The sequence below is a fragment of the Panthera tigris genome, chromosome B2 (assembly GCF_018350195.1).
Source record: "Panthera tigris isolate Pti1 chromosome B2, P.tigris_Pti1_mat1.1, whole genome shotgun sequence".
NCBI lineage: Eukaryota > Metazoa > Chordata > Mammalia > Carnivora > Felidae > Panthera > Panthera tigris.
Window position 1 is genome coordinate 133,900,035 of NC_056664.1, and position 25,510 is coordinate 133,925,544.

The 25,510-nt window shown below is 39.7% G+C and overlaps 1 protein-coding gene across 4 annotated transcripts in view; it reads right to left on the minus strand.

Moving 5' to 3' along the window:
* Positions 1 to 3,250: 3,250 nt before the first annotated feature.
* Positions 3,251 to 25,510, minus strand: part of KATNA1 (katanin catalytic subunit A1) — a 41,909-nt gene continuing 19,649 nt past the window's right edge. For 3 of the 4 annotated variants that reach the window (XM_042987307.1, XM_042987305.1, XM_007086883.3), the window contains 8 exons: positions 22,877 to 23,057; positions 12,737 to 12,858; positions 11,468 to 11,573; positions 10,485 to 10,643; positions 5,862 to 5,988; positions 5,205 to 5,339; positions 4,765 to 4,891; positions 3,251 to 3,521 (listed from right to left, as the gene is read on the minus strand). In XM_042987307.1, the coding sequence (XP_042843241.1) occupies positions 3,323 to 3,521; positions 4,765 to 4,891; positions 5,205 to 5,339; positions 5,862 to 5,988; positions 10,485 to 10,643; positions 11,468 to 11,573; positions 12,737 to 12,858; positions 22,877 to 23,057 (1,156 nt within the window). In that variant the 3' untranslated portion in view covers positions 3,251 to 3,322. The remainder of the gene's footprint in view (positions 3,522 to 4,764; positions 4,892 to 5,204; positions 5,340 to 5,861; positions 5,989 to 10,484; positions 10,644 to 11,467; positions 11,574 to 12,736; positions 12,859 to 22,876; positions 23,058 to 25,510) is intronic. The other variant, XM_042987306.1, reaches the window with a different exon arrangement.

Genomic DNA, 25,510 nt, shown 5'->3' on the forward strand with positions numbered 1-25,510 from the left:
TTAGTCTATAACAGGGCTGTCTATTCAGATGATGAATTGTTAAGAAAAACCTAAATGAAGTGGAAGAGAAGACGTGAAGAAACTTCCAAATTACAAAAAAAAAAAAAAAAGGGAGCAAGACGAAATGCCACGTGCCAATACTTTTCAAGGTGCCTTTGTAAAGGAAATTATATCCACTTAATTACCATAATATATGAGACTTTATGAAAAGCACTTTATGAAATTCTAATTTAAAAGCTCAAGATTTAACACTTATTTTTTTATTCAGTAAAATGTGCCTTTATATTAAGTATGTGACTCAGTATAAAATCACTGAAGTGTATCATGATTTGACTGTATCCTGTACCAAGACTACTTAAACCTTGAATGCACAAGGATTTAAAAATAGTAGTGACATGTTCTCACTCTAAAATAAACTTTTTTTGAGGGAAACAGTATAGAGTTTTGGTATAAAAACACCTCCCAGGTGAGAATTACTTCTTTGTAAGAGCTCCTTTCACACACTGGCTGAGACCAAGGCTCAAGTCAATTAATGAGTCCATCAGTATCCTGGAATTAGAGCCCTTGCTCTTGTCGTCCTTAGTGCCATTTACCCTTCAACAGTGTTTGGTCTCTTTTTAAAAAAACTTCTCTCATATTGACATCTATTTTATAATGTCTAGGATATATATAATACCTTTACTCCATGTGCTCGATGTTTTCTATTGTGTTTTATTACCTTTTATTGCAACCCATGATTTTAAACACTTTGTTCAAGAAAGTAGTGACTGGCTTTTAAAACCACCTTAGGGAGGGGCGCCTGGGTGGCTCAGTCGGTTAAGCGGCCGACTTCGGCTCAGGTCACGATCTCGCGGTCCGTGAGTTTGAGCCCCGTGTCGGCTCTGTGCTGACAGCTCAGAGCCTGGAGCCTGTTTCAGATTCTGTGTCTCCCTCTCTCTGACCCTCCCCCGTTCATGCTCTGTCTCTCCCTGTCTCAAAAATAAATAAACGTTAAAAAAAAAAAATTAAAAAAAAAAAAACCACCTTAGGGAAGAGGGGGTAAAAAATAAAACCACCTTAGATTTAGGCTAAATAGATAACATATGTGTGGGGGGAAAGATGACAGGTGGCAGAGTGAAGGAGTGAGGTTTCATTTTTGCCTAGCTGTTTTTAATAAGGACTAACAGCCCTGTGAAATACACTTTCTCCAAGTTATAGAATAAATGATAGCATGCAATTTAAATTTAGTTTGATCCTAAAGTCACCCAGCTTATAGTAACTCTTTATGTCCTTCCTCAAAGTTGCTAGAAATTACCAGCTCTACCTCCAGTGCATCCATGAAGCATGATGCTTATAGACTCTAGGTAAGGAGAACAATGTAGGAGGCTATGTGGCCAATTGGAGAGTGTAGGCTTTGCAGTTAGCAGAGCCCTCTCCTGCCTTGCCTCCTTACCAGTGACACCTGGGACCATGGTGTGACAGTCTTTTTTTTTTTTAATTTGTTTATTTTTGAGAGAGAGAAAGCACAAGCGGGGAAGGGGCAGAGAGAGAGAGGGAGACACAGAATCCGAAGCAGGCTCCAGGCTCTGAGCTGTCAGCACAGAGCCCGATGCAGGGCTTGAACTCACAAACTGTGAGATCATGACCTGAGCCGAAGTCAGACCCCTAACCGAATGATCCACCCAGGCACCGCAGCACTCAGTCTCTTTGAGGCTCTGTTTTGTATGGTTGAGATGATACAATAAGTTGTCTTTTACAGAGTAATCTTTGGGGTGTCTGGGTGGCTCAGTTGGTTATGCGTCCCACTCCTGGTTTTGGCTCAGGTCACGATCTCACGGTTCGTGAGTTCAAGCCCTGCATCCGGCTCTGCGCTGGCAGCTAGGAGCCTGCTTAGGATTCTCTCTCTCTCTGCCCATCCCCTTCTGTCTGTCTGTCTCTCTCAAAATAAATAAACATTTTTAAAAAGTAATCTTAAATGAGTATCTTAGGTAAGATTGTATGCCATTAATTTTTATTTCATTTATTAACATAGTTGCACCATTAACTGTTACTTTAAAAAAAAAAAAAGTGTTTATTTTGAAAAAGAGAGAGAGAGGGAGAGAGACAATCCCAAGCAGGCTCCGTGCCACCAACACAGAGCCCAGCTCGGGGCTCAGTCCTGCCAACTGCGACACCATGGCCTGAGCCAAAACCAAGAGTCGGACTTTAACCGACTGAGCCACCCAGGTGCCCCCATTAACTGTTATTTTAATTATGCACAGGATCCATGAGTGAATGGGTTAATGAGTCATTTATTAGGGTACCGTGAGCAGCGTAAGCTTACAAGAATTTACTTGCCTACAGGGCAGCTCACAGGTAGGCAGAATAAAGTCAAGCAAGAGTGTACACGGGGCGCCCGGGTGGCTCAGGTGGTTAAGCGTCCAACTCTTGATTTCTGCTCAGGTCATGATCTCACGGTTTGTGGGATGGAGCCTTGTGTCGGGCCCTGCAGTGACAAGGCGGAGCCTGCTGGGGATTCTGTTTTCCTCTCTCTGCCCCTACCCTACCCCCCTCTCACACACTCTCTCTCTCAAAAGTAAATAAACTTAAAAACATTAAAAGCAAGGGGCACCTGGGTGGCTCGGTCGGTTGGGCGTCTGACCTCGGCTCAGGTCATGATCTCACGGTTTATGAGTTCGGGCCCCGCATTGGGCTCTGTGCTGACAGCGCAGAGCCTGGAGCCTGCTTCAGGTTCTGTGTCTCCTTCTCTCTCTGCCCCTCCCCAACTTGTGCTCTGTCTCTATCAAAAATAAATAAACAAAAAAATTTTTAAAATACATTAAAGCAAGTATATATAGATTATATGTTTTCCTTTTAAGTGCATTGTAAAACGAAGGGGCTTTAAAGCTCTCCCAGGAAGAGGAGGGAAACCACTGGAACGGCAAGCAGGAAGGCGCGCTAGGTGTGGTTCATGCGTCACTGGCCACTTGTGTAAAAATGTTAGGGAATTTCCAGTTATCCACTGGCACCCAGGGTGCTACAGCCAGTCTTACTCCTTAGAAGGAACGGCAGACGCACAGGGGAAGAGAAGACGCTGTGCACAGAAGTGCGTAGAAAGACGCTTTCCAAGCTAAGTAATCACGTTTGTGCTGCAACATACGTGGTCAGTGAAAGAGAAATGGGGCAATACTAAAATAAAACAAATTTGCTTGCAGCTTTAAGAAACTGCCTTTATTCGGAATCGTTTTTAAAATCTTACCATTATGAAAGTTTAAAAAAATATAGCACTCGGTGCAGTGAAATACTACATTTAATTATTATTCAAACACTTAAGGCAGGTTTCTCACAGTTTACATGTGAGAATTTAGCATGATCCAAACTCAAATATCCATTTCTCGTATCTTTCGATATCTGCAGCAGAAACTGACTTAGATACTTTTTTTAAAGCCATTTCAAAATCCTCCATAGTTGTAGGCATGTGCATTTCCTCTTTTGAAAGATTTCTGATTTCTTCTGGGGTCAAACCTTCAATACGCCTTCTCATTGCCATCAAGGATGCATCCCTAGTTTTTAAATTAAAACACACAGTGTTATTTTGATTGACTATAAACCTGGGGAAAGAAAACTTTTTCAGTATGTGTTACTACTCTGTTATTATCCATACTAGACATATGTAGTATTGCACAGAATCTTGTATCAGATACAAGGCTTGTTCTGAGTTGTTTTTTAGCAGTTAAATCTTCCAAGATGAAAATAAGGATATTAGCTTAAATGAATGATCCTGAGCAGGAAGCCCGAGGAAAAGTAAAAGGGTATTAACAATGACGCTAGCAATTGAATTTCTTTCTAAGTGGCCGATAAAATAAACATCAGAGAAGAGAGAACCTGTGAGCTGAAAAATATTTTCTACCTGTGTAAGAAAAACTAAATGATCAAATCAAGGTGTTTCTCTTTTCCCTTCTGTATTAGTTTTGTTTGTTTTTGGGGTTTTTATGGTTTTGTTTTTAAAGAAGAAACTTCAGATTTAAGGACCTCTGCTTTCACCAAGTTTCACCTTGGATAACAGCCACCATTTATGCCAAGGGTCCTGCTGGGGATTCCGTCTTCCTCTCTCTCTGCCCCTCCCCTACCGACCTCTCACACGCTCTCTCTCTCAAAAGTAAATAACCTTAATAAACGTTAAAAACAAGTATATATAGATATTTATTTTTTCCTTTTAAGTACACTGTAAAATAAAACACAGCTGCTTCACAGACACACATTAGTTTTCACTAATCCTCACGACAACCTGCGTGGGGAGCTTACTTTACAATGAGTACCTTGCTGATAAACATGAACTAATACTTAAATCAGGACAAAACCTACTTGAATCAACTGGATTAGAGATTTGTTTCTTTTTCACTGCTGTTCCTATCGTATTCGGGACACTTGCACTGAAAGTGAGATCGTACTCTCCTTGAGTATGCCCGATCAGTTCCACGGTTCTATTTCTTACAAAAAAGTATATGGAAAAGGCACAGCAACGTTTTTTTAATCCGAGAATTACTGATTTTCTATATTACACCAGTTGTTCTAATACCAAATTCTCAAACTTGTAGTTTTCAAATGCACCACACTGTTCAGTGACATGCAAAACACTCAAATTCTTACCAGCACCTTACCACGAACTTAATACCAAAACTTGTGTCTCTGACTAGAAACTGTAATATAGGTCTTTATTCTTCACCTATCTTATTAATTCAGCGTAAACGCTTCCTAACAGAAGTTAATACCCACAAAAACCTATGCTTTCAAAATAATTCATACCTGCACACGTTGGTAATGTCCGCACCTGAATAACCTTCCATATTTTCTGCTATACTTGCAAGGTCAACGTCATCAGCCAATTCCAGCTCACGTAGACTTATTCGTAACAGCTCCTCCCTGCCTTTTGCTAATGATGGAAACAAATTTTTAAATGTTAAGCCTTCGACATAAACATAATCAAGTCTACTTTGTATAAGAAGTTGGTTTTCCAAATCTTAGAGCTCATTTGCTTAAAAATTTAAGAGACACTCCTCGCTATTTAAAATTTCCTGGCATCGAGGCTTTCAGGTTCTAGATAGAGCCAAACCAATTAATACAAGCAAAGACATCCTACAAGTGTCTCCTTAAAGGAAAGTCAATTAATACCAGGTTTTAAAATCTCTAAGCAAAACTACCTAACAGTTAACATGAGCTTTCTGACAAGATTCAAATGAAGATACCTGATGGTAATGGAATATAGATTCTTTTCTCAAGACGTCGTCTTAATGCCTCATCGATATCCCAGGGAAAGTTAGTAGCTGCCAGAACCATAACCATCTTGGAAGGGTCATCATTTTCAGAAGCACCCCCAACACCTACGAAAAAGGGTGAGGAGAATGTAAAAAGACACTAAGTCAGTATACAAACTAAAGCTCAACTACTTAAAGATCATCTCATATTTGGTACTAAATTACAAGGTAGTGTAATTCTTAAGCCTCCCTACGACTTCTTAAGCTAATTGGTACACAGATGAATTTGGGGCCCAAGAAAACTAAGTTTTAGTGTGCAAAAAAAGAAAAAAAAAAACACCTCAAAATAGATTTAATCAAAAGACCAGCTCAGCTTAACTGTATACCAATTTCTACAATTTTTCAAAGCATCCGTATCCCTGAGGCAAAGTTATTTGCATTTATTTCAATTTCATTGCTAACGATAAGAAATCCGAGCATATCCCACGAGGGCTCTGTGAATCGCCGTTATTTCTGGCATGTCCCCACAGTCAGTGTACCCAGTATACCGTCAACCTCCAGGACCTACTGCCAGCCGTCTCCGGTCGTCTGGAGCGTGTGGCTTAGCACCAGGAGTGGAGCTCAGTCCGTGCGCAGACGCACACATACCATCCATCTGAACCAGCAGCTCTGCTTTCACCCTCCTGCTTGCCTCGTGCTCTTCTGAAGTCCCTCTGCGACTACAAATGGAATCGATCTCATCGATAAATATGGTGGCCGGAGAGTAAAATCGAGCCTAAATAAAGAAACCATGTAACACCAGGTTTTTATTTCATTTAAAAATTATCTAGAGCAATCAGGAGAAGAGCCACAACGCATCTGTCTCGTCCTAATGCTGGGGGGACAGGATAACCTGGAACAGCTAAGAGATCGCGTCTAACATAAGCTTACCGTATACTTAAATCTTACATGGCTTTTTTCGTGACACTAAGTACTTGAGCTGGCAATATATATTTACTCACGAGTGATACACATACAGAATTACCTTGTATGCTGCAACGATAAGGACGACAATGGCCGGAAAACATTTACAGATATTTGTAAGTGTTCTTAAGTTCTAGAAAAAACTGGTTACGGACAACCATTACCTTAAATAAAATCCTATAGATTCCCTCTAAGAAATCATCATTAAATTGCCATTTTCCATTTGACAATACATTTATTACAGTAACTAAAGAAGTTCATTATTAACCATTTTTAAATGAAGTATCCAAACTTACAGAATCAATGCACAGGAGGGTTTGAAGCTAAATGATGGCAAAGAGTTCTCAAAACACGGCTTAGTGAACCAACAGCACTTTTCAAAGGTTTTTCCAAAAATAAAAGTCTGCAATGGCAAGTGAACATTATGGACTTGAACACGCAATTATACTGGGTCTACAATTCTCTTGGACCATGAGTTATAATCTAGCATCCTCTAAGAGGCAATTCACTGTTTTGGAAGCACTGTGCCTCCAAAGTATGGATTCAGTTTTAGTCTGTCCACTTGGAGAATCCTTACATTTTTAAATCTCATTTTCTCTTTTAGTTGAAAATCTGAATTCTAAGTCATCAGTTCCCTCCACAGGGACAATCTAATTTTTTGTTTTAAGTTTATTTATTTTGAGAGAGAGGGAGAGAGAATAAGAGTGGGGGAAGGGCAGAGGCGGAGGGAGAGAGAATTCCAAGCAGGCCCCACGCTGTCAGCACAGAGCCTGATGTGGGGCTCAAATCAGGAACTCAGGGATCATGACCTGAGTCGAAACCAAGAGTCAGACGCTCCACTGACTGAGCCACCCAGGCACCCTGGATAATTTTTAATAAGGTGTCCTGATTTGATTTTCGGTAGTATGTACAAAAATTTTTGTACTCTTTTCAAATAATAGGAAAAAAAAATAGAGGAGAAAACAAGAAAAAAAAAAAGCATCCAAAAAATATTCTCAATTGAAATTCTATCAAGAAACCACCTGTCAACAGAGCCTACACTAATAAAAATTAAATTTCAACCTACTTGTTGCCATACAAAGAAAAAACCTAGTAGATTCTTCCCAACTATTCAGGGTCTGCAGAATGGTCTGACTTAAAGCAGAGGCTACAAGGCACATGTAAATTGGCTTTGGATGACATGGAAAATATTACAGATTCAAATGTTTTGGCCTGCACAGCATCCCTTCTGGTAACAGAAGTCCACCTTTTCATTCATTAACCATCCTTTTACGTTCTTGTTCCACTACTTCAAGAGAGGCCAACTCTTTTGAAGTTACAGGGGCATCATTCAGGCCTGGCCAATCAGATCACTCCCAATTCTCTAACCAAAATGATGGACTGAAGCACGGGCAGGTGACTCAAAACAGGCCAAACATTAATCCCTGGAATTCTGCTGGAAGAACTGAGAGATGAGGGCTAATTCCTCTGGGATTACCTTAAAGACAATAAACACAAGGCTTAAGGCTCTGATGGCTATCTTCACCACCACTCAGGACTGCCCCAAATCAAAGCCAACCCACAGGAAAATAGAGGCAAAGGTCAGAGAGACATTCCCCAAAACATCTGAATTGCTAGATCTTGGTAGGTCTAAAAATCTAAAACATAACCTCCAAAAATTCCTAGTTACATGACCCAGTATATTATTCTTTTAAGCTCATTCGATTAGGTTTCTGACACTTGAAAATGAAAAGTTCTTGACAATGCAACAAAAATTATACCATTAAGTTTTTGTATGTGTTTGTTACCATGTCATGAGAAAACTCCTGGATACACTTATATTTAAGTGACATTATTTAAAATACAAGCCTTGAGGCATGTTTGCTTTGAGAGATTTCTGGGGACAGGGCTGGGCCCTCAGGAAGAGGCAAGTCCTCTATAGAGCAGTCAAAACAAGATATGAGAGGCAGTATCACTTTACTCTACAAGAGAGCCCATATGGTGAACAGAAAAAAAAAACCAAAAAACAACCAACTAAGCTAGTTTTAAATCTGAGCTCTAATCAAAAGTCGCAAAGGCAGAAGCTCCAAACTGTAGGCACTGGCTTGAGATTGAGCCCCTACTTAAGCAGACAACTGAAAGCAGCACATTCCAGATAAGCAGGCATTTATTTAGAGATGGTAAACACCAGGGAAGCCAGTAAAAAATAAGCTGTTTGATATACCTTCATAAACCTCACTATAAAAAATAACGTAAATTAATACTTTGAAACAGGCTTCCACACAGAAGAAAATGGTCAGTTTTCTCAAATATAAACCCTCCATTAGAAAATATATCAAATAATTCTTAAACAGAACAGCTAATTTCTATTTGCCCTTGTGAGTCAGGCTCTCTCTGTATTAAACAATTTATATGCATGAGCTTGTTTCACAGAAGTAACTCCTGTCGAATGGTCCTCTTTTTATAAAGCAACTGAGGATCAGGAAAGGACTCTGCCCACAGTTACCAGCTCGGAAAGCGAGAGAGGAGGGGTCTGAACCCAGGCCACCTGGCTCTAAAGACGCCCTACTTAGCCATTTACTCTACTTAGCTTACATTTTTAAAAAGCCTAGTTATTCTGGAATCCTGACAGTATAATTTTCTTTCCCCTGAAACAAATAAATGATCTAAGAGGTTCTCCACTAGATTCCTCTAGTGGCATAAATTATTGATAAGCTATTAAGAAGAACCTGTTAGAATTTGCATCCTGCCTTATAAGTTATCGAACTTGAAGGACAAAATAGGAATTGAAACAGAAGACTTTACAGAAAATGGATAACCTAGGGCACCTGGGTGGCTCAGCTGGTTGAGTATCTGACTTTGGCCCAGGTCACGATCTTGTGGTCCATGAGTTCAAGCCCCGCATAGGGCTCTGTGCTGACAGCTTGGAACCTGGGGCCTGCTTCAGATTCTGTGTGTCCCCCTCTCCCTACCCCTCCCCTGCTCATGCTCACTCGCTCTCTCAAAAATAAACATTAAAAACATTTTTTTAAAAAAGACATGGATAGGGGCGCCTGGGTGGCGCAGTCGGTTAAGCGTCCGACTTCAGCCAGGTCACGATCTCGCGGTCCGTGAGTTCGAGCCCCGCGTCAGGCTCTGGGCTGATGGCTCGGAGCCTGGAGCCTGTTTCCGGTTCTGTGTCTCCCTCTCTCTCTGCCCCTCCCCCGTTCATGCTCTGTCTCTCTCTGTCCCAAAAATAAATAAAAAATGTTGAAAAAAAAAAAAAATAAAAAAAATAAAAAAGACATGGATAACCTGAAATTATATAAGGGTTATCGTTTGCTTGTTTTTATTCTGAGCCTAAGGAAGCAAGATCTAGCGTCATTAACACAGCTATCTAAGACTTCATCCATGATGGAGTCTTTAGAGTTAAGAATGCTAGCCATTCTCTATAATAAGTGTAACTCTGTTCTAATACATGTAACTACATGATTTTTTTTAACGTTATTTTTGAGAGAGAGAGAGAGAGAGAGAGACAGACAGACAGACAGAAAAGAGCACAAGCAGGGGTGGGGCGGAGAGAGAGGGAGACACAGAATCCGAATCAGGCTCCAGGCTCTGAGCTGTCAACACAGAGCCCGACACGGGGCTCAAACTCACGAACTGCGAGATCATGCCCTGAGCTGAAGTTGGACACTTAACCAACTGAGCCAGCCAGGCACCCCTAAACTACACAATTTCTTAAATGAGGCAAGACTGAAATCATCAGTGAAGCTTAGAGTCTGAAGTCTAGAAAGCTGTTGAATTCAATCTAAACACTCTACTAGAATTTGTTGAATTATATTCCTTCTGATATTCAGATTTGTGGGGGGTGGAAGAAGGAAAAAAGAAACTCAAAGTTAACAAGCAAAGAAGTAACAATCCAAAGACTGGGGCATTAAACGCAAGGTATTTACTATATAGTTAATAGACTGGAGGTGATCTAAGTTCCATAACTACTTGATTTTCACCGTTCTGCATTACTGTTATGACAGTGCATTTACCATATTATACCTAAGCCTACTGATTTAGAAAACAGAGTAATTTCAAACTCTTATAGCAGGTTAGTAATGCAGATCCCATAATGTGAGCATGCCCATAAGCCATCAGAGATGGCTCTTCCTCTAGAGGAAAGGAGACACGGAAAAAGTCGATTTACTCATGTGATTAAAGGATTCTAGCTTCGAAGGCACGGGAATCCCACTCTGGGCACATCACCTTGCCTCACTGTTCTACACACTGGAGATAGTTACGACTCACTTTCTCCCCTTTTAGAGGTAAAGAATCTTTAGAGTTGGCTCAAACGTTCACCATTTCGAACAGAAGACGGACAAGCTTCTCGGACTCTCCTCTGTACTTGGAAGTCAGAGTGGATGAGGACACATTGAAGAATGTTGTCTTGCATTCCGTGGCTACTGCTTTAGCAAGGAGGGTCTTTCCTGTGCCGGGTGGCCCAACCATCAACACTCCCTGTTGCGGAGACAAGAACACAAGTGAGAGATTTACCAGCCACTGTTCTAATTCATAAGAATTCCATTACTACGAATTTGCAACTAATACATAATATTAAGACAAATAAAACATAAACAAAAGGATACTTTAGCACAAATTTACTTTTCTCATTATAAAAGGTAACTACATTAGTAAAAATCTGGAACTCAGAAATGAGAAAAATATAATCAATAATATCGATACTATAATAATCACACTCTAACACAAATACCAATATTACTTGGACATATTTCCTCCTAGTCTTTTGGTTGAACAAATTAGTTTTTTTGTTACACAGCTGTACTCAAAGTAGGCCTAGAACTTTGTAGCTTGCTTATCATTTCATATTTCAAGAATTCTTCATAAGTGCAGTTAGCCATCAGCACATTTTCCAAATCCAAGAAAGGTTTTTTCACTGTCTTTTCAGAGAGCTCATGACTTTTTAAAAAAAGCACCTACTCGATCCAGATGTCTCCATCTCTTAAAGACAAACGCAAGAAGCAGAGGATACAAGTGTAGCATCTGACATAAAACAGCGTTTCTGCATTAGGCAACTTGTTCACAGGCTAATACAAGCTCACTCGAAATCAACTTTCCAAAGGTCACACTGTACCTATTTCTTATTCTGGGAACCTTGCAAGAGCTTTGGGTCTAAACAAAATTCTGCATGACATACCTTCTAATTGAAAGCTTTTCTTACCTATTCTTTCTCCCCTCACTTCCCTGAATAAGATAAATATGAGTTTTCCACAGCAATGTACACGCCCTTCACGCTGTCAGTGCCATAACAATAACAAACTTACTTTCCATGGTCTCCTGATGCCCTTAAAGAATTCTGGCATCCACATGGGTAACACCACAGCTTCCTTGAGCAACTTTTTAGCTTCCACTAAATCAGCAATATCGTCCCTGAAAGAGGAGAGATTTTATCAACAAGCTCTTATGTTCCACATTTAGCTCTACGTAGTCGTCCCCGAGAGCTGCTGGAGGCACACGGGCTCACAGCGCCCACAGTGCCCGCCCTCTCCGCAGCACACCGTGACGAGGCCCGCCACACCGACCGGCGGACGTGCAGCACAAGCTCACTCTCGAGTTCCTGGCGGGAAAGACTGTCCGTCCACCCGGTGAAGCAGAACACAGGTCTGTGGGCCCACTTAGATCTTAGATCAGGTGTCTCATTTTACATTCCTGCTCTTGTGATGCTCATTCCATAAACTCCGTGACTTAGAAACAATGAGCCCGTTAAAAACAAACAAGCAAACATAAAGAATAAAAAGGGCATAGAGCAGAGCCAGGCTGCAATATTGCCGCTTTGCCTCCAACCCTCCTGAGAGGTAGACCCCAGAGATAAAGAGTATCAGACAGACCGCCATGAAGTCATCTCCAACCACTAGAAAACTCTACTGCTGCTACACGTGGCATTTCCATGAAAATAAATGCTCACTGTATAAATCTCAAATACCAAAAAACATTTGTAAAACATCCCCAAAGCCATCCCTAAAAATCATTAAGGGAGCTTTTAGAACTCAGTGCATCAATGATACTTCTTTGATTCAATGTAATATTAAATAAGTTCAGAGCCATTACTAGAAATCAGAGAAAATAAAAGAAACACCCATGGGATAAACCCACAGGTAACAAGCAACATGGGGCTCCTGGAAGGCTCAGTCCGTAGAACACGAGACTCTTGATCTCGGGGTCGTTAAGTTCAAGCCCTACTTGGGCACAGAGCTTATGTAAAAACCAAAACAAGCAACACACATGCAATAAGAGTCATTGCCATTTCACCATTGGAGGATGTCCCAAAAAGAAGATGGAAATTTCTGGGATCTTCTTCCCATTCTGTACGGAAGATTTTCTTATTTAATATAAACTTATTTATCATTTGTTATAATCAAATCAAATCAAATCGTTTCAGACAGACACTTGATACAGCCTGAACCAAGTGTTGGGTTCACACTACATGTACTCTGGGTCCATCCCCAAGGACTAATCTTCAGCGCATGCCCACACTGGTTCCATTTTCTTTTCCTAAAAGCATTATCCCATTATCTTGTTGTGATATAACTTACCATCGAACATTGGGATTCTGAGAAATTATATCTCTTTCCAAAGCTTCTACTAAGTCCTTATCATATCCAGTACTATCAAATTTACTTGTCTCTGGTTCTGTAACTGCAGCAGGTGATTTGTTCTACATTGGGAGAAAAAAAAAAACAGGAGCTTCTGATTGCCTCAACAATTATATTTTGTTTCTGTGAGTCAGACACAAAGACTGGACTCCAGTGATATTTTTTTAAAGAGCTAACATAATAGTACAAGTAATAAGGAGAGAATCAAAGACTATTAAGTCATCCTTCTACACCAACATCAGAGTTATCAGAGTTTCATATTCAACTTTTACTTTTACATAAAAAGTATGACAAAAGTGCTCAAGTGAAACAAAAATATTATGTATATGAACTGGCAAGAATCAAGAAATCAATACTGAGATGAACTGTGGTTACTAGCGAATATCAGATATGTGTGACATTTATCTCAGAGCTTTAGAGGACATAAGGTTAAAGGCAGACGGTTTCTGTAGCTAAGATTACAGCTCACTCTTAACCACCTACTTGGCCCCCACCAATGCTCCTAAAACATCCCTTTCCACAGTTCCCACCCCACTCCAAGAGACACCTCCATCCCTAGGTGGGATCCCCTCCTGTGCTCTGTGCCCACAGTCCTTAGGGTCACAGCTCGTAAGCCATGTACGAAAGTACTGCAGGGCACAATGGCAAACTCACAGAGCACTGCAGGATATTTTGCATTTTTGAGGGAAACCCGGCAGTATCTGTTGAACACTGGGTGAACTACCAGTTCCAGGTAGTTCTGTTTCCACATTAAAACTACTACATTCCTGTCAATAACGCCACATTTTTGTGAAGCTGCGTTTCTGGCAGTTTCTGTGATAAAAGGAATAGTGGGAAAATCAAGGTGAAAGAGGAACGACAGTGAAATGTCTACTCTGCCTCCAAAGTCTGAGAAACTGAGCTGTGTCCAACATGTGCTGTTAGGACATGGCAAAGTGGTCTGAACCTAACTTCTTCACTAATGGATGGGTATTCTCTTTGTCCTACGAGGTGCTGTAAAAAATTAGAGATACTCGAATTTTATGTAAGGCAAGGAAATGTACGAAGCTCTGAACTATGGTAAATATTTACTTGGCCTTGTACCAGAATTCCTACCCTGTCTCATCAACATTGGTTAGCCCGTAACATGATTTCTTAGTGGTGGGATCTAAAAGTATTAATGTATCCACTTAGCCAATATTTATAATATTCAAAAGTCTTACACTAGATGGTAAAAAAAGTATGTCTCACAATATACATATTCAATATCTGATACTAACATAAAAAATTCAAGGAAGGTATTGTGCATTTAAAAGAGGAGAAGGTCGGGGCACCTGGCTAGTTTGGTCAGAAGAGCATGCAACCCTTGATCTCAGGGTTGTGAGTTTAAGCCCCACACTGGGCGTAAAGATTACTAAAAAAAATTAAATTAAAAAAAATAAATAAGGGTGCCTGGGTGGCTCAGTCGGTTAAGCGTCTGACTTCAGCTCAGTCATGATCTCACAGTTTGTGACTTTGAGCCCCGCATCGGGCTCTGTCCTGACAGCTCAGAGCCTGGAGCCTGCTTTGGATTCTGTGTCTCCCTCTCTCTCTGCCCCTCCCCTGCTCATGCTCTGTCTCTCTCTGTCTCAAAAATAAATAAAAACATTAAAAAAAAATTAAAAAAGAAAGAATCCAGCAAGAAAAAAGAATTGTATACTATAACCAACTGATGTTTATTCCAGAGATGCAAGGCTAGTTCAATACATAGTACACACACACACACACACACACACACGTTAATCTATATATTAACACACTAAAGAAGAAAAACTATAGCATCATACAATAGATGCTAAAAAAGCATCTGGCATAACTCAACATCCATCTAGAATAAAAACTCTCAGAAAAACAGGATTAAAGAGGAACTTCTTCAACATGGTAAGGAGCATACACAACAAACCTAGAATTAATGTTTTATTTAATAAAGAAACACTTAATGGCTTCCCCCTAAAACTGAAAACAAGCTAGCATGTCCACTTTCATCACACTTGTTCAACATAGCGCTAAAAGTTTCAGCCAAAGTAACAGAGCAAGAAAAGGAATAAAAGCATCTAAATCCAAAAGAAAGAAACAAAAATGTTCTATTTGCAAATGACATGATGTCTACTCAGAAAATGGTAAGGATGCTACAAAAATTCTCCTAAAATTAATAAATGACTTCAGCAAGGTGGCAGGACACAAGACAAATATACAAAAGTCAATTTTATCACTAGAGAAATGCAAATCAAAACCTCAATGAGATACCAGTTCATACCATCATGATGGCTATTATAAAAATTTGTAAAAGCAAAAAACACAGAAAATAACAAGTGTTGGCAAAAATGTGGAGAAATTGGAACCTATGTGCATTATTGATGGAGATGTAAAAATGGTGCAACCACTGTGGAAGTTTGGTGATGCCTTGAAAAATTAAGAACAGAATTATACATGACTCAATTCCACTTCTAGATGGATATATATATCCATATATCTCCAAAAGACTTGAAAACAGGGTCTCGAAGAGATTTTTATACACCAATGACATGGAAGCATTATTCACAATAGCTAAAAGGTGGAAGCAACCTAGTGTCCATCGATGGATGACTGGATAAAAACCAATGGAGTTGGTGAAATTCTGACAGACCTTATACTAAGTAGAATAAGCTAAAAGAAGAGGCAAATACTGTACAATTCTACTCATATGAGGTACTTAAAGCAATCAAATTCATAGAGACAGAAAGTAAAATAATGGTTGCCAGGGGCTGAGGAAGGGAGGAAAAGGGAGTGTGATACTATGATTTGTAGTAAGTATATATTCAGTCTAACTCCCATTCCTGGCACACAGCTCCTACAACGCTAGTAGTTTCTTAAGTGATAAGAACTATGGGAAGATCTTTTGCTATAATATTTAGTTTTTGTTCCCAGCTCCTAAAATTGCTCCAGAGCAGTAAAGATGAAGAGGTGTCCTTTGTTATTCTTAACAGGCCCCTCTGAACCATGCCTGAGCTTATGCTAACACCTTAAGTTTTGGAAAGCCCCTAGATAACCACAGGATAGGGCTGTTGCCAAGGGAACCAAACAGGTGATCAAAGTGTTGGAACTTCGGCCCCACCCCACCAACCTCTGGCAAGGGGAGGGGGCTGAAGGTTCAATTAATCACCGATAGCCAATGATTTAATCAATCATGACCACATAATGAAGTCTCCATAATAACCCAAAGGATGTGGTTCGGAGACCTTCCAGTTTGTGAACACGTGAAGGTGCTAGGAACGTGGCATGCCTGGAGAAGGCACAGAAGCTCCCATATACCTTGCCCTATGCTACTCTTCATCTGGCTGTACCTGAGTTGTATCCTTTGTAATAAACTGGTAGCCCGGTATAAACTGTTATTCCTGAGTTCAGTCAGCTGCTCTGGCAAATTACTGAACCAAGGAGGGAGTCATGGTAGCCTCTGATTTATACCAGTTGATCAGAAACACAGGGGACATCCTGACTTGCAGGTGGTACTGATGTGGAAGCAATCTTGTGGGATTGAGCCCTTACCTGGGAGATCCGATGCTAACTCCAGGTAGAGAAGTGTCAAACTTAAGTTGTAGGATATGCAGCTGGTGTTGGCAAGTTGGTTGGTGTGGGGACCCCTACACACTTGGAATTCAGAAGTGTTCTGTGAGCAGGGAGTAGGCAGAAGACTGAGTTTTCCTTTTCAGGGAGCTATTTATTTATTTAATGGGTAGCGTTTCAGTTTTGCAAAATTGAAAATGTTCCGTGATGGATGGTGGTGATGGTACAACAATATAAATGTACTTAACTTCACTAAACTGCACACTTAAAAATGGTTAAAATGGGAGGAGCCTGGGTGGCTTAGTCAGTTAAGGGTCCGCCTCTTGATTTTGGCTCAGGTCATGATCTCAGGGTTATGAGACTGAGCCCCATGTCAGGCTCCATGCTAAGTGTGGAGCCTGCTTAAGATTCTCTCCCTCTGCTCCTCCCCAGCTCTCGCTCTCTCAAAAAAAAAAAAAAAAAATATATATATATATATATATATGTGTGTGTGTGTGTGTGTGTGTGTGTGTATAAATACGCTAAAATGGTAAACTTTATGTTACATCATATTTTTAAAAATTGTTTTTAAATGTTTAGATTTATTTTTGAGACACACACACACACACACACACACACACACACACACACACACAGAGTGTAAGCAGGGGAGGGGCAGAAAGAGAGGGAGACACAGAATCTGAAGTGGATTCCAGACTCTGAGCTGTCAGCACAGAGCCTGATGGGGGGCTTGAACCCACAAATGACGAACCAACTGAGCCACCCAGGCACCCCTATGTTGCATTATATTAAAACCACCATTAATATATATATTTTTTTGGAAAGTCAATTCTGTTTCCATATACAGTACTAGCAACGAATAGGTAGACACTGAAATTAGAAATACAATGCCACTTACAATCACTTAAAAAAAGTGAAACAAATGTAAAATCTAACAGGACATCTGCAAGACTTGTATTCTGAAAACTATACAATGCTGATGAAAGAAATAAAAACTCTAAATAAAAGTAGATAAATAACATGTTCATGAACTGGAAGACTTGATATAATAAAGAGGTCAACTTTCCACAAACTGATATACAGGTTTAACATGATTCAAAACCTCATGAATCAAAACCTCAGCAAGATTCTTTGTAGAGGTAGAAAAGCTGATTCTATGGGAATGCAAGCTGGTGCAGCTACTCTGGAAAACAGTATGGAGGTTCCTCAAAAAACTAATAGAACTACCCTACGACCCAGCAGTTACACTGCTAGGCATTTATCCACGGGATACAGGTGTGCTGTTTCGAAGGGACACATGCAACCCCATGTTTATAGCAGCACTATCAGCAACAGCCAAAGTATGGAAAGAGCCCAAATGTCCATCAATGGATGAGTGGATAAAGAAGATGTGGTATATATACACACACACACACACACACACACACACACACACACACACACACACATACATACAATGGAGTATTACTCGGCAATCAAAAAGAAGGAAATCTTGCCATTTGCAACTACGTGGATGGAACTGGAGGCTATTATGCTAAGTGAAATTGTCAGAGAAAGACAAAAATCATATGACTTCATTCATATGAGGACTTTAAGAGACAAAACAGATGAACATAAGGGAAGGGAAACAAAAATAATATAAAAACAGGGAGGGGGACAAAACAGAAGAGACTCAAATATGGAGAACTGAGGGTTACAGGAGGGATTGTAGGAGGGGGGATGGGCTAAATGGGTAAGGGGCACTAAGGAATCCACTCCTGAAATCGGTGTTTCACTATATGCTAACTAATTTGGATATAAATTTTTAAAAATAAAAAATAAAATTAAAAAAAAAAGACAAGATTCTAAAATTTATACGGAAAAAGAAAGGAACGAGAATAGCTAAAACAATTTTGAAAAGAAAGAATGAAATGGGATGAATCAGTCTACCCAATTTGAAGACTTATTAGACAGCTCTAGTAACCAAGACTGGGCAGTACTGGTTGAGAGGCAGATACATGTATCAGTGAAACACAAAGGCACACAAATATGCCCAACTCATTTTAAAAAAAAAGGTATAAAAGCAATTCGGTAAAATATAGCCTTTCCAACAAATGGTGCTGGAGAAATTGCACATGTATAATAACTGAACCTCAACCTAAGCCTTACACAAAAATCAACTCACAACAGATCATGAGTTTAAATGTAAAACATAAATTTATAAAACTTTTAGGAAAAAAATAGAAAATATTTAGGATCTAGGGCTAGGCAAAGAGTTAAAAACTCAATACCAGAAGTACAATTTATAAATTGGAATACTGGACTTCACCAAAATTAAAATATTTTGCCTTGTAAAAGATCCATTTAAAACAACAAACAGACAAGTTTCACACTGAAAGAAAATAGTTGCAGAACACGTATCTAACAAAGGGCTAGTACCCAGAATATATGAGGGACTCTCACAGCAAAACTAAAAGGCTACCAATATGGGAGAAGATATTTGCAAATGACATATTAGATAAAGGGTTAGTATCCAAAATCTATAAAGAACTTAACGAACATCCAAAAAACAAATAATCCAGTGAAGAAATGGGCAAAAGACATGACACTTTTCCAACAAAGGCATCCAGATGGCCAACTGACACATGAAAAAATGCTTAACATCACTCATCATCAAGGAAATACAAATCAAAACCACAATGAGATACCACCTCACACCTGTCAGAATGGCGGACATTAACAACTCAGGCAACAACAGATGTTGGCGAGGATGCAGAGAAAGAGGATCTCTTTTGCACTGCTGGTGGGAATGCAAACTGGTGCAGCCACTCTAGAAAACAGTATGGCGGTTCCTCAAAAAATTAAAAATAGAACTACCCTACGACCCAGCAATTGCACTACTAGGTATTTATCCAAGGGATACAGGTACACTGTTTTGAAAGGGCACATGCACCCCAATGTTTATAGCAGCGCTATCGACAATAGCCAAAGTATGGAAAGAGCCCAAATGTCCAGCGACAGATGAATGGATACAGAAGATGTGGTATATATATACAATGGAGTATTAGTCAGCAATCAAAAAGAATGAAAACCTGCCATTTGCAACACCAAGAATAAAATTAGAGTATATTATCCTAAGCCAAATTAGTCAGAGAAAGACAAATATCATATGACTTCACTCATATGTGGAATTTAAGACACAAAACAGATGAACATAAGGGAAGGGAAGCAAAAATAATATAAAAACGGGGGGGAGGGGACAAAACATAAGAGACTCTTAAAAATAGAGAACAAACTCAGGGTTGCTGGAGGGCGTGTGGGTGGGGGGATGGATCAAATGGGCAAAGGGCATTAAGGAGGGCACCTGCTAGGATGAGCACTGGGTGTTCTATGTAGGGGATGAACCACTGGATTCTACTCCTGAAACCATTATATGCTAATTTGGATGTAAATTAAAAATAATAAAATAATAATAAAGAACTCTCGGGGCGCCTGGGTGGCTCAGTCGGTTAAGCGTCCGACTTCAGCTCAGGTCACGATCTTGCGGTCTGTGAGTTCGAGACCCACCTCAGGCTCTGGGCTGATGGCTCAGAGCATGGAGCCTGCTTCCGATTCTGTGTCTCCCTCTCTCTCTGCCCCTCCCCCCGTTCATGCTCTGTCTCTCTCTGTCTCAAAAATAAATAAAACGTTTAAAAAAAATTAAAAAAAAAAATTAAAAAAAAAATAATAAAGAACTCTCAAACCCCAATGGTAGAAGGACAACCCATTTTGACAACAGGCAAAAGACCTGAAGAGAAACACTGTGGGGCGCCTGGGTGGCTCAGTTGGTTAAGTGTACAACTTCAGCTCAGGTCACAAGCTCACTCACAGTCCATGGGTTCAAGCCCCAAGTCAGGTTCTGTGCTAAGAGCTTGGGGCCTGGAGCCTGCTTTGGACTCTGTGTCTCCCTCTCTCTCTGTCCCTCCCCCACCTCTCAAAAATAAACATTTTTTTAAAAATTTAAAAAAAAATGCACTAAAGAGCACGTGTCTGTGCTTGTATTTCCTTTCCTCTAGTCATTTGTACAGCTACTATTTAGAACAGACCAGCTCAATATAGAAACATTGTCAGAATATACTGACTGCTGAAAAGAACAGATTACTTTATGATTCCACTTTTGGCAAAAAAAAAAAAAAAAAAAAAAAAAAGTCATGTATATGGAAAAGGATAGTCCATGGGATTAACAGATCTCAGGAAGAGCAGGAATGTGAGTTTGAGGGGTTTTATTCTATTTTCTGATTTTCTAAAATGAATATGTAATAAAAGATTTTAAATAGGATAAAAGTCTATTCACCTTTTATGGCTTAATGGTTTTATTCCATGAAGTTTTCTGACTACCATCATCCTCTTCTTCTAAGAAGTTTGTTCTATTTATTTTTTTAAGTTTATTTATTTATTTTGAGACAGAGAGACTGCAAGCAGGGGAAACGCAGAGAGAGAGAATCCGAAGCAGGGTCCGCAGGGCCAGCGCAGAGCTCAAGATGGGGCTTGAACTCACAAAACCGAGATCATGACCAGAACGGAAATCAGACACGCAACCAACTGAGGCACGCAGCCACCCAGAAGTCTGTTCTTTTTAGTCACTAGCTACTACCACCATTCAGCATCTAATTACAGTAAACCCTTGGATTGCGAGTAACTTGTTTTGCTAGTGCCACAAGATGAGCAAACATTTCTAATAAATTTTAACTTGATACACGAGTTATGTCTTGCACCACAAGTAGTATGTGATGCTGAACATCACAAGATCACAAGTGAGCCGATGGTTCCTCTCTCTCTCCCTCTCTCTCTGTGCGGAATTGTGAGTGATAGTCTCCCATGCTCGGATCCCTGGTCTCAGGCCGCGGTGTTTGGCAGAAATCAGTGATTTTTCAGAATGCTGGAAGGTGCCCACAACTGGCACTAGTATATCTTTGTCACTTCAAAGCACCTGTGGACAGTCTTTGCTTTTTCATACGAGAGTAAGCTTAGGAATGTTTTGCTTCCTTCTAGGTCAGGCTGCCTGAGATATAGACCCTTTCTTCTCCTGCCTTAGTTCCAGTTATGTTAAATACAGTATATGACAAGAGTTTATTAATATAGTACTGTAGTCAACATCCGTGCAAGCATATACAATGGCCTCCGTGCAGAAAAAGATTCTACTGAGCTAACAGACAGCAGTGATTCCGTTAGTGATAGTCAAAGTCATCCTACACAATAACCCTCCTCTGTCTCATCTCCCTCACACCAGCCATGAAGGTTTTCAAAGCTAAGTGTAGGTTAATTTATTTATTCTTCTTTATATATTGTATTTTCTTTATTATTTTGTATTATATGAGAGTACTGTAATCATTTTTATATGAATATTTTTGGGTTTTGGAATGAATCATCTGAGTTTCCATCATTTCTTATGGGGAAATTTGCTTTGATATATACAAGTGCTTTGGATTACAAGTATATTTCCAGAACAAATTATGCTTGCAAACCAAGGTTTTGCTGTATTAGAAAACCATGATTTTTCAACTGTCATAGGAATAATTGATTTAGGCAAGGATCACTGGATGCTAAAACAAGTAAATGAAATGGTGATGAGAAATAGGATATTTACATGGTCTCAAGGTATCTCCCCCCAAATTATTATAAAGGGAGAAAGAACAACTTCGCAGTGGAAAGCCCAGGCAGACACCACCCTAACAAAGCACTCCAATTTACCACAAGTCACAGGACAAATAAACATCCTGTACCTCTTTACATAATACACTGCAAAGAACAAAACTTCCCTTCAATGGTATTCCTGCCCAAAATGTATAACCTTAATCTAATCACAAGGAAACATCAGAAGAGCCCAAACGGAGAGGCACTCTACAAAACAACTGGCCTGCACTCTTCAAAAATGCCAGGCCCAAAACAGCAAGAACAAAAAGAGCAAGCCGAGAACATTTTCACAGCAATGAGACTAAGGAAACAGGACAGCCAAATGCAGCGTGTGCTCTCTTGCTGCACGAGGCTAGATGAGCTCTTGACGCCATTACTGGGATAACTGGCTGAATTTTATGAGGGTCTATGGATGAATGTAAAATATATGGCTTGTGACAACAGATAGTGTTTATGGAAAAGAACGTCCAAGTACTTAGGAAATACACTATCAGGTATTTAAGGGTAAAAGGGCATGATATCTACAACTTACTCGTAACGCTTCAGAAAAAAAAAAAAAGTATATAGAAAGTAGATGATAAAGCAAAAGGGGCAAAATATTTGCTAAAATTGATTAAAGAATATATGGAAATTCCTTACACCATGCTTGCAACTTGTTTGCAAGTCTTAAATTATATCAAGATATAAAGATACAACAAATACCCAAAAATATCTGTTTAATAGTGAGTGGGAAAAATCCTAGGTGGAATATGACTAAGGTTTTGTTATACAGTCTGGTGGTTTCAACCACTAACAATTATCAAAATTTATAGTGTCTTCATTTTTAAGTTAATAAATATTTAATTTATGAAAATCAGTAACAGTTACCTTTTCCTCTCTTCCTTTATTTTGCTCTTTCTTTTCCCGACAACGAACAGCTTTCCCTCTGTCGTTGTGCAGACTGTGTGCAGATGAACGGTGAACTCTGGCAGTTGTATTTGGTCGATTACCGTGTGGTTTAGGGTCACCATACTGAGGAGACTGGCGTTTTCTAGGTCCTGGCGAGGGCCTAATTAGATGCAAGATCATGAAAATCATAATTAACTCCTGGAGGTAGTCCAAATATACATGGACACATTATCATGTGTAAGTTAAAGTTTATGAACTAACGAAACCAAGGCAATAACGGAATACAAGACAGGACTGAATAAATTTAAGTCACTGAAATCTAAGATTTAACGTATAAATCTGGCACAGATTTAATGAGAAGAACAGACTGCAGTACGGTTATATGGTAAAAATAACAGAAGTGATCATCACCTCTCCTTTGAGAGGAAATAACTAGTGTACATCAAGTACTGATATACTAATGAAAAATTAGTCTGATTCTTTGGAAACTGACAAGACAGCAATCAATGAAGAGTTTTATAAAAAGAACCGAACACAGCAGGTACAGAATTCACATTTATCCACTGGTACATGTGCAAGTTGACACTATTTTTTTCCCAGAGATAGAGCACGAGCAAGTGCATGTGTGCACAAGTACAAGTTGGGGGAGGGGCAGAGAGAGAGAGAGAGAGAGACAGACAGACAGACAGAATCCCAAACAGGCTCTGCACTGTCAGCGCAGAGCCCGATAGAGGGCTCCATCCCACAAACTGTGAGATCATGACCTGAGCCGAAATCAAGAGTTGGACACTTAACCAACCAAGCCACCCACCTGTGTGCCCTATGTTGACACTATTTTATTTAGAATATATCATAGTTCTTATATTTTAATTAATAAAATTTCTCACCATTTTGCTACGGACAGTTACGAGAACTGATGCATAGTGTTTTACATTCACATACGTTGCCTTATGTCACCTTTATTTCTGAGGCAGGATTCATACCTCTCAAATATTTCTCAGGGTCCTACACTTGGTTGGGGCCATTAAAATGAGCAATAGAAAAGGTAAGAGAGGCCGATCCTCAAATACCTTAAGTATAGGTAAGAGATGCGTAAAGTTAAGCAAGCATACCAGAAAGTGTAAAAGAGATCTAGTGCTATCAATGACCTCAAGAAGACCGAAAATAAACTGGGCCTGGAAACACAGGAGATGAACTAAACACAAGGGTATAACTGCAGATAAGAAAATCAGTGTAGAAAAGGAAAGATATCAAAATGAGCATAAGCGGGGTGCCTGGGTGGCTCAGACAGTAAAGCATCAGACTTTGGCTCAGGTCATGATCTTGCGGTTTGTGAGTTTGAGTCCCACATCGGGCTCTGTGCTGACAGCTCAGAGCCTGGAGCCTGTTTCGGATTCTGTGTCTCCCTCTCTCTCTACCCCTCCCCTACTCATGCTCTGTCTCTCTCTGTCTCAAAAATAAATAAAACGTTAAAAAATTTTTTTTTAAATGAGCATAATCTAGGTAAAGGATTCTAAAGACACTAACCATAAAAACAATGGTGAGCATTCAGAGATGAGAACAGAGAAGGTGGTTCAGTAAGTAGGAAATCTGAATACCAGTTCAAGAGGCTTGGCTCTTAGCTAAATGCTGCTGATAAGGTTTTAGAACGACAAGTCTAGTGCTGTATAAGATACGCTGATAAAGGAAACAGAAAGCAGGGAGATATGGGCAGGTTACAAGTGTTATTGAGGCGTGAGGCGAGGGCCTAGCTTAAGGCAGTAAGCAAGAAGAGTCCAAGAGATGTACTTGGATACTCCTAGACATGGAAAATTGAGAATGAGGATTTGGCAGGATAAAAACGCCAAACCAACGTGGAAGGAATGACGGGGGTTCAATTTTGGATTTAGACACCTGGATGGCCAAGTGGAGATATTTCTTTAAAACATATATTTATTTCTCCCTTACTAGAAAAATAATATAAAACAGAAAACTGAGATATAATCAACTATAAAGAATAAAGGTCACCTGTAACCCCATTATTCAAAGTTAGCCACTTAACATATTAGTTTACCTTCTTATAGTTGCCTTTTATTTAAACAAAATAGGAACCAATGTACACACATGCACTCATATTTTCTCTCCTCATATCATAAGGCATTTCCTGTATCATCACCTCATAAATGGCTTTTAATGACTAGATGGCAATTACGTATAAAGTGTACCACATTTTATCCACTTCTTACTGCTAGCTAATCTTTCATCCAAAATACAATTTACTGAACTATTACTATTGATAGGCACTACTCTATGCATTAGGGATAAAGCATTTATATAAGTTTAATAAAACCTTTACTCTTATAGACTTACATACGTGTGTATGTGTGTGTGGAGGAGGGGCATCAATGAAGATATGAACAGTACGTCAGATGATGCTAAGTGCTATCAAGAAAAATAAAGAAGGGTAGGGGCTATGATTGGGGGGCGGTGGAATTTCAGGTAGGAGATCTGCTCAGAGACCTTCCTGAGGTGACATTTAAGTCGAGACCCGAAGGAAATGAAGAACAAGTCATAAACATCTGAGCTGAAGAAAAGGCAAGTGCAAAGAACTGAAGCATCTGTGTGTGTGACCTG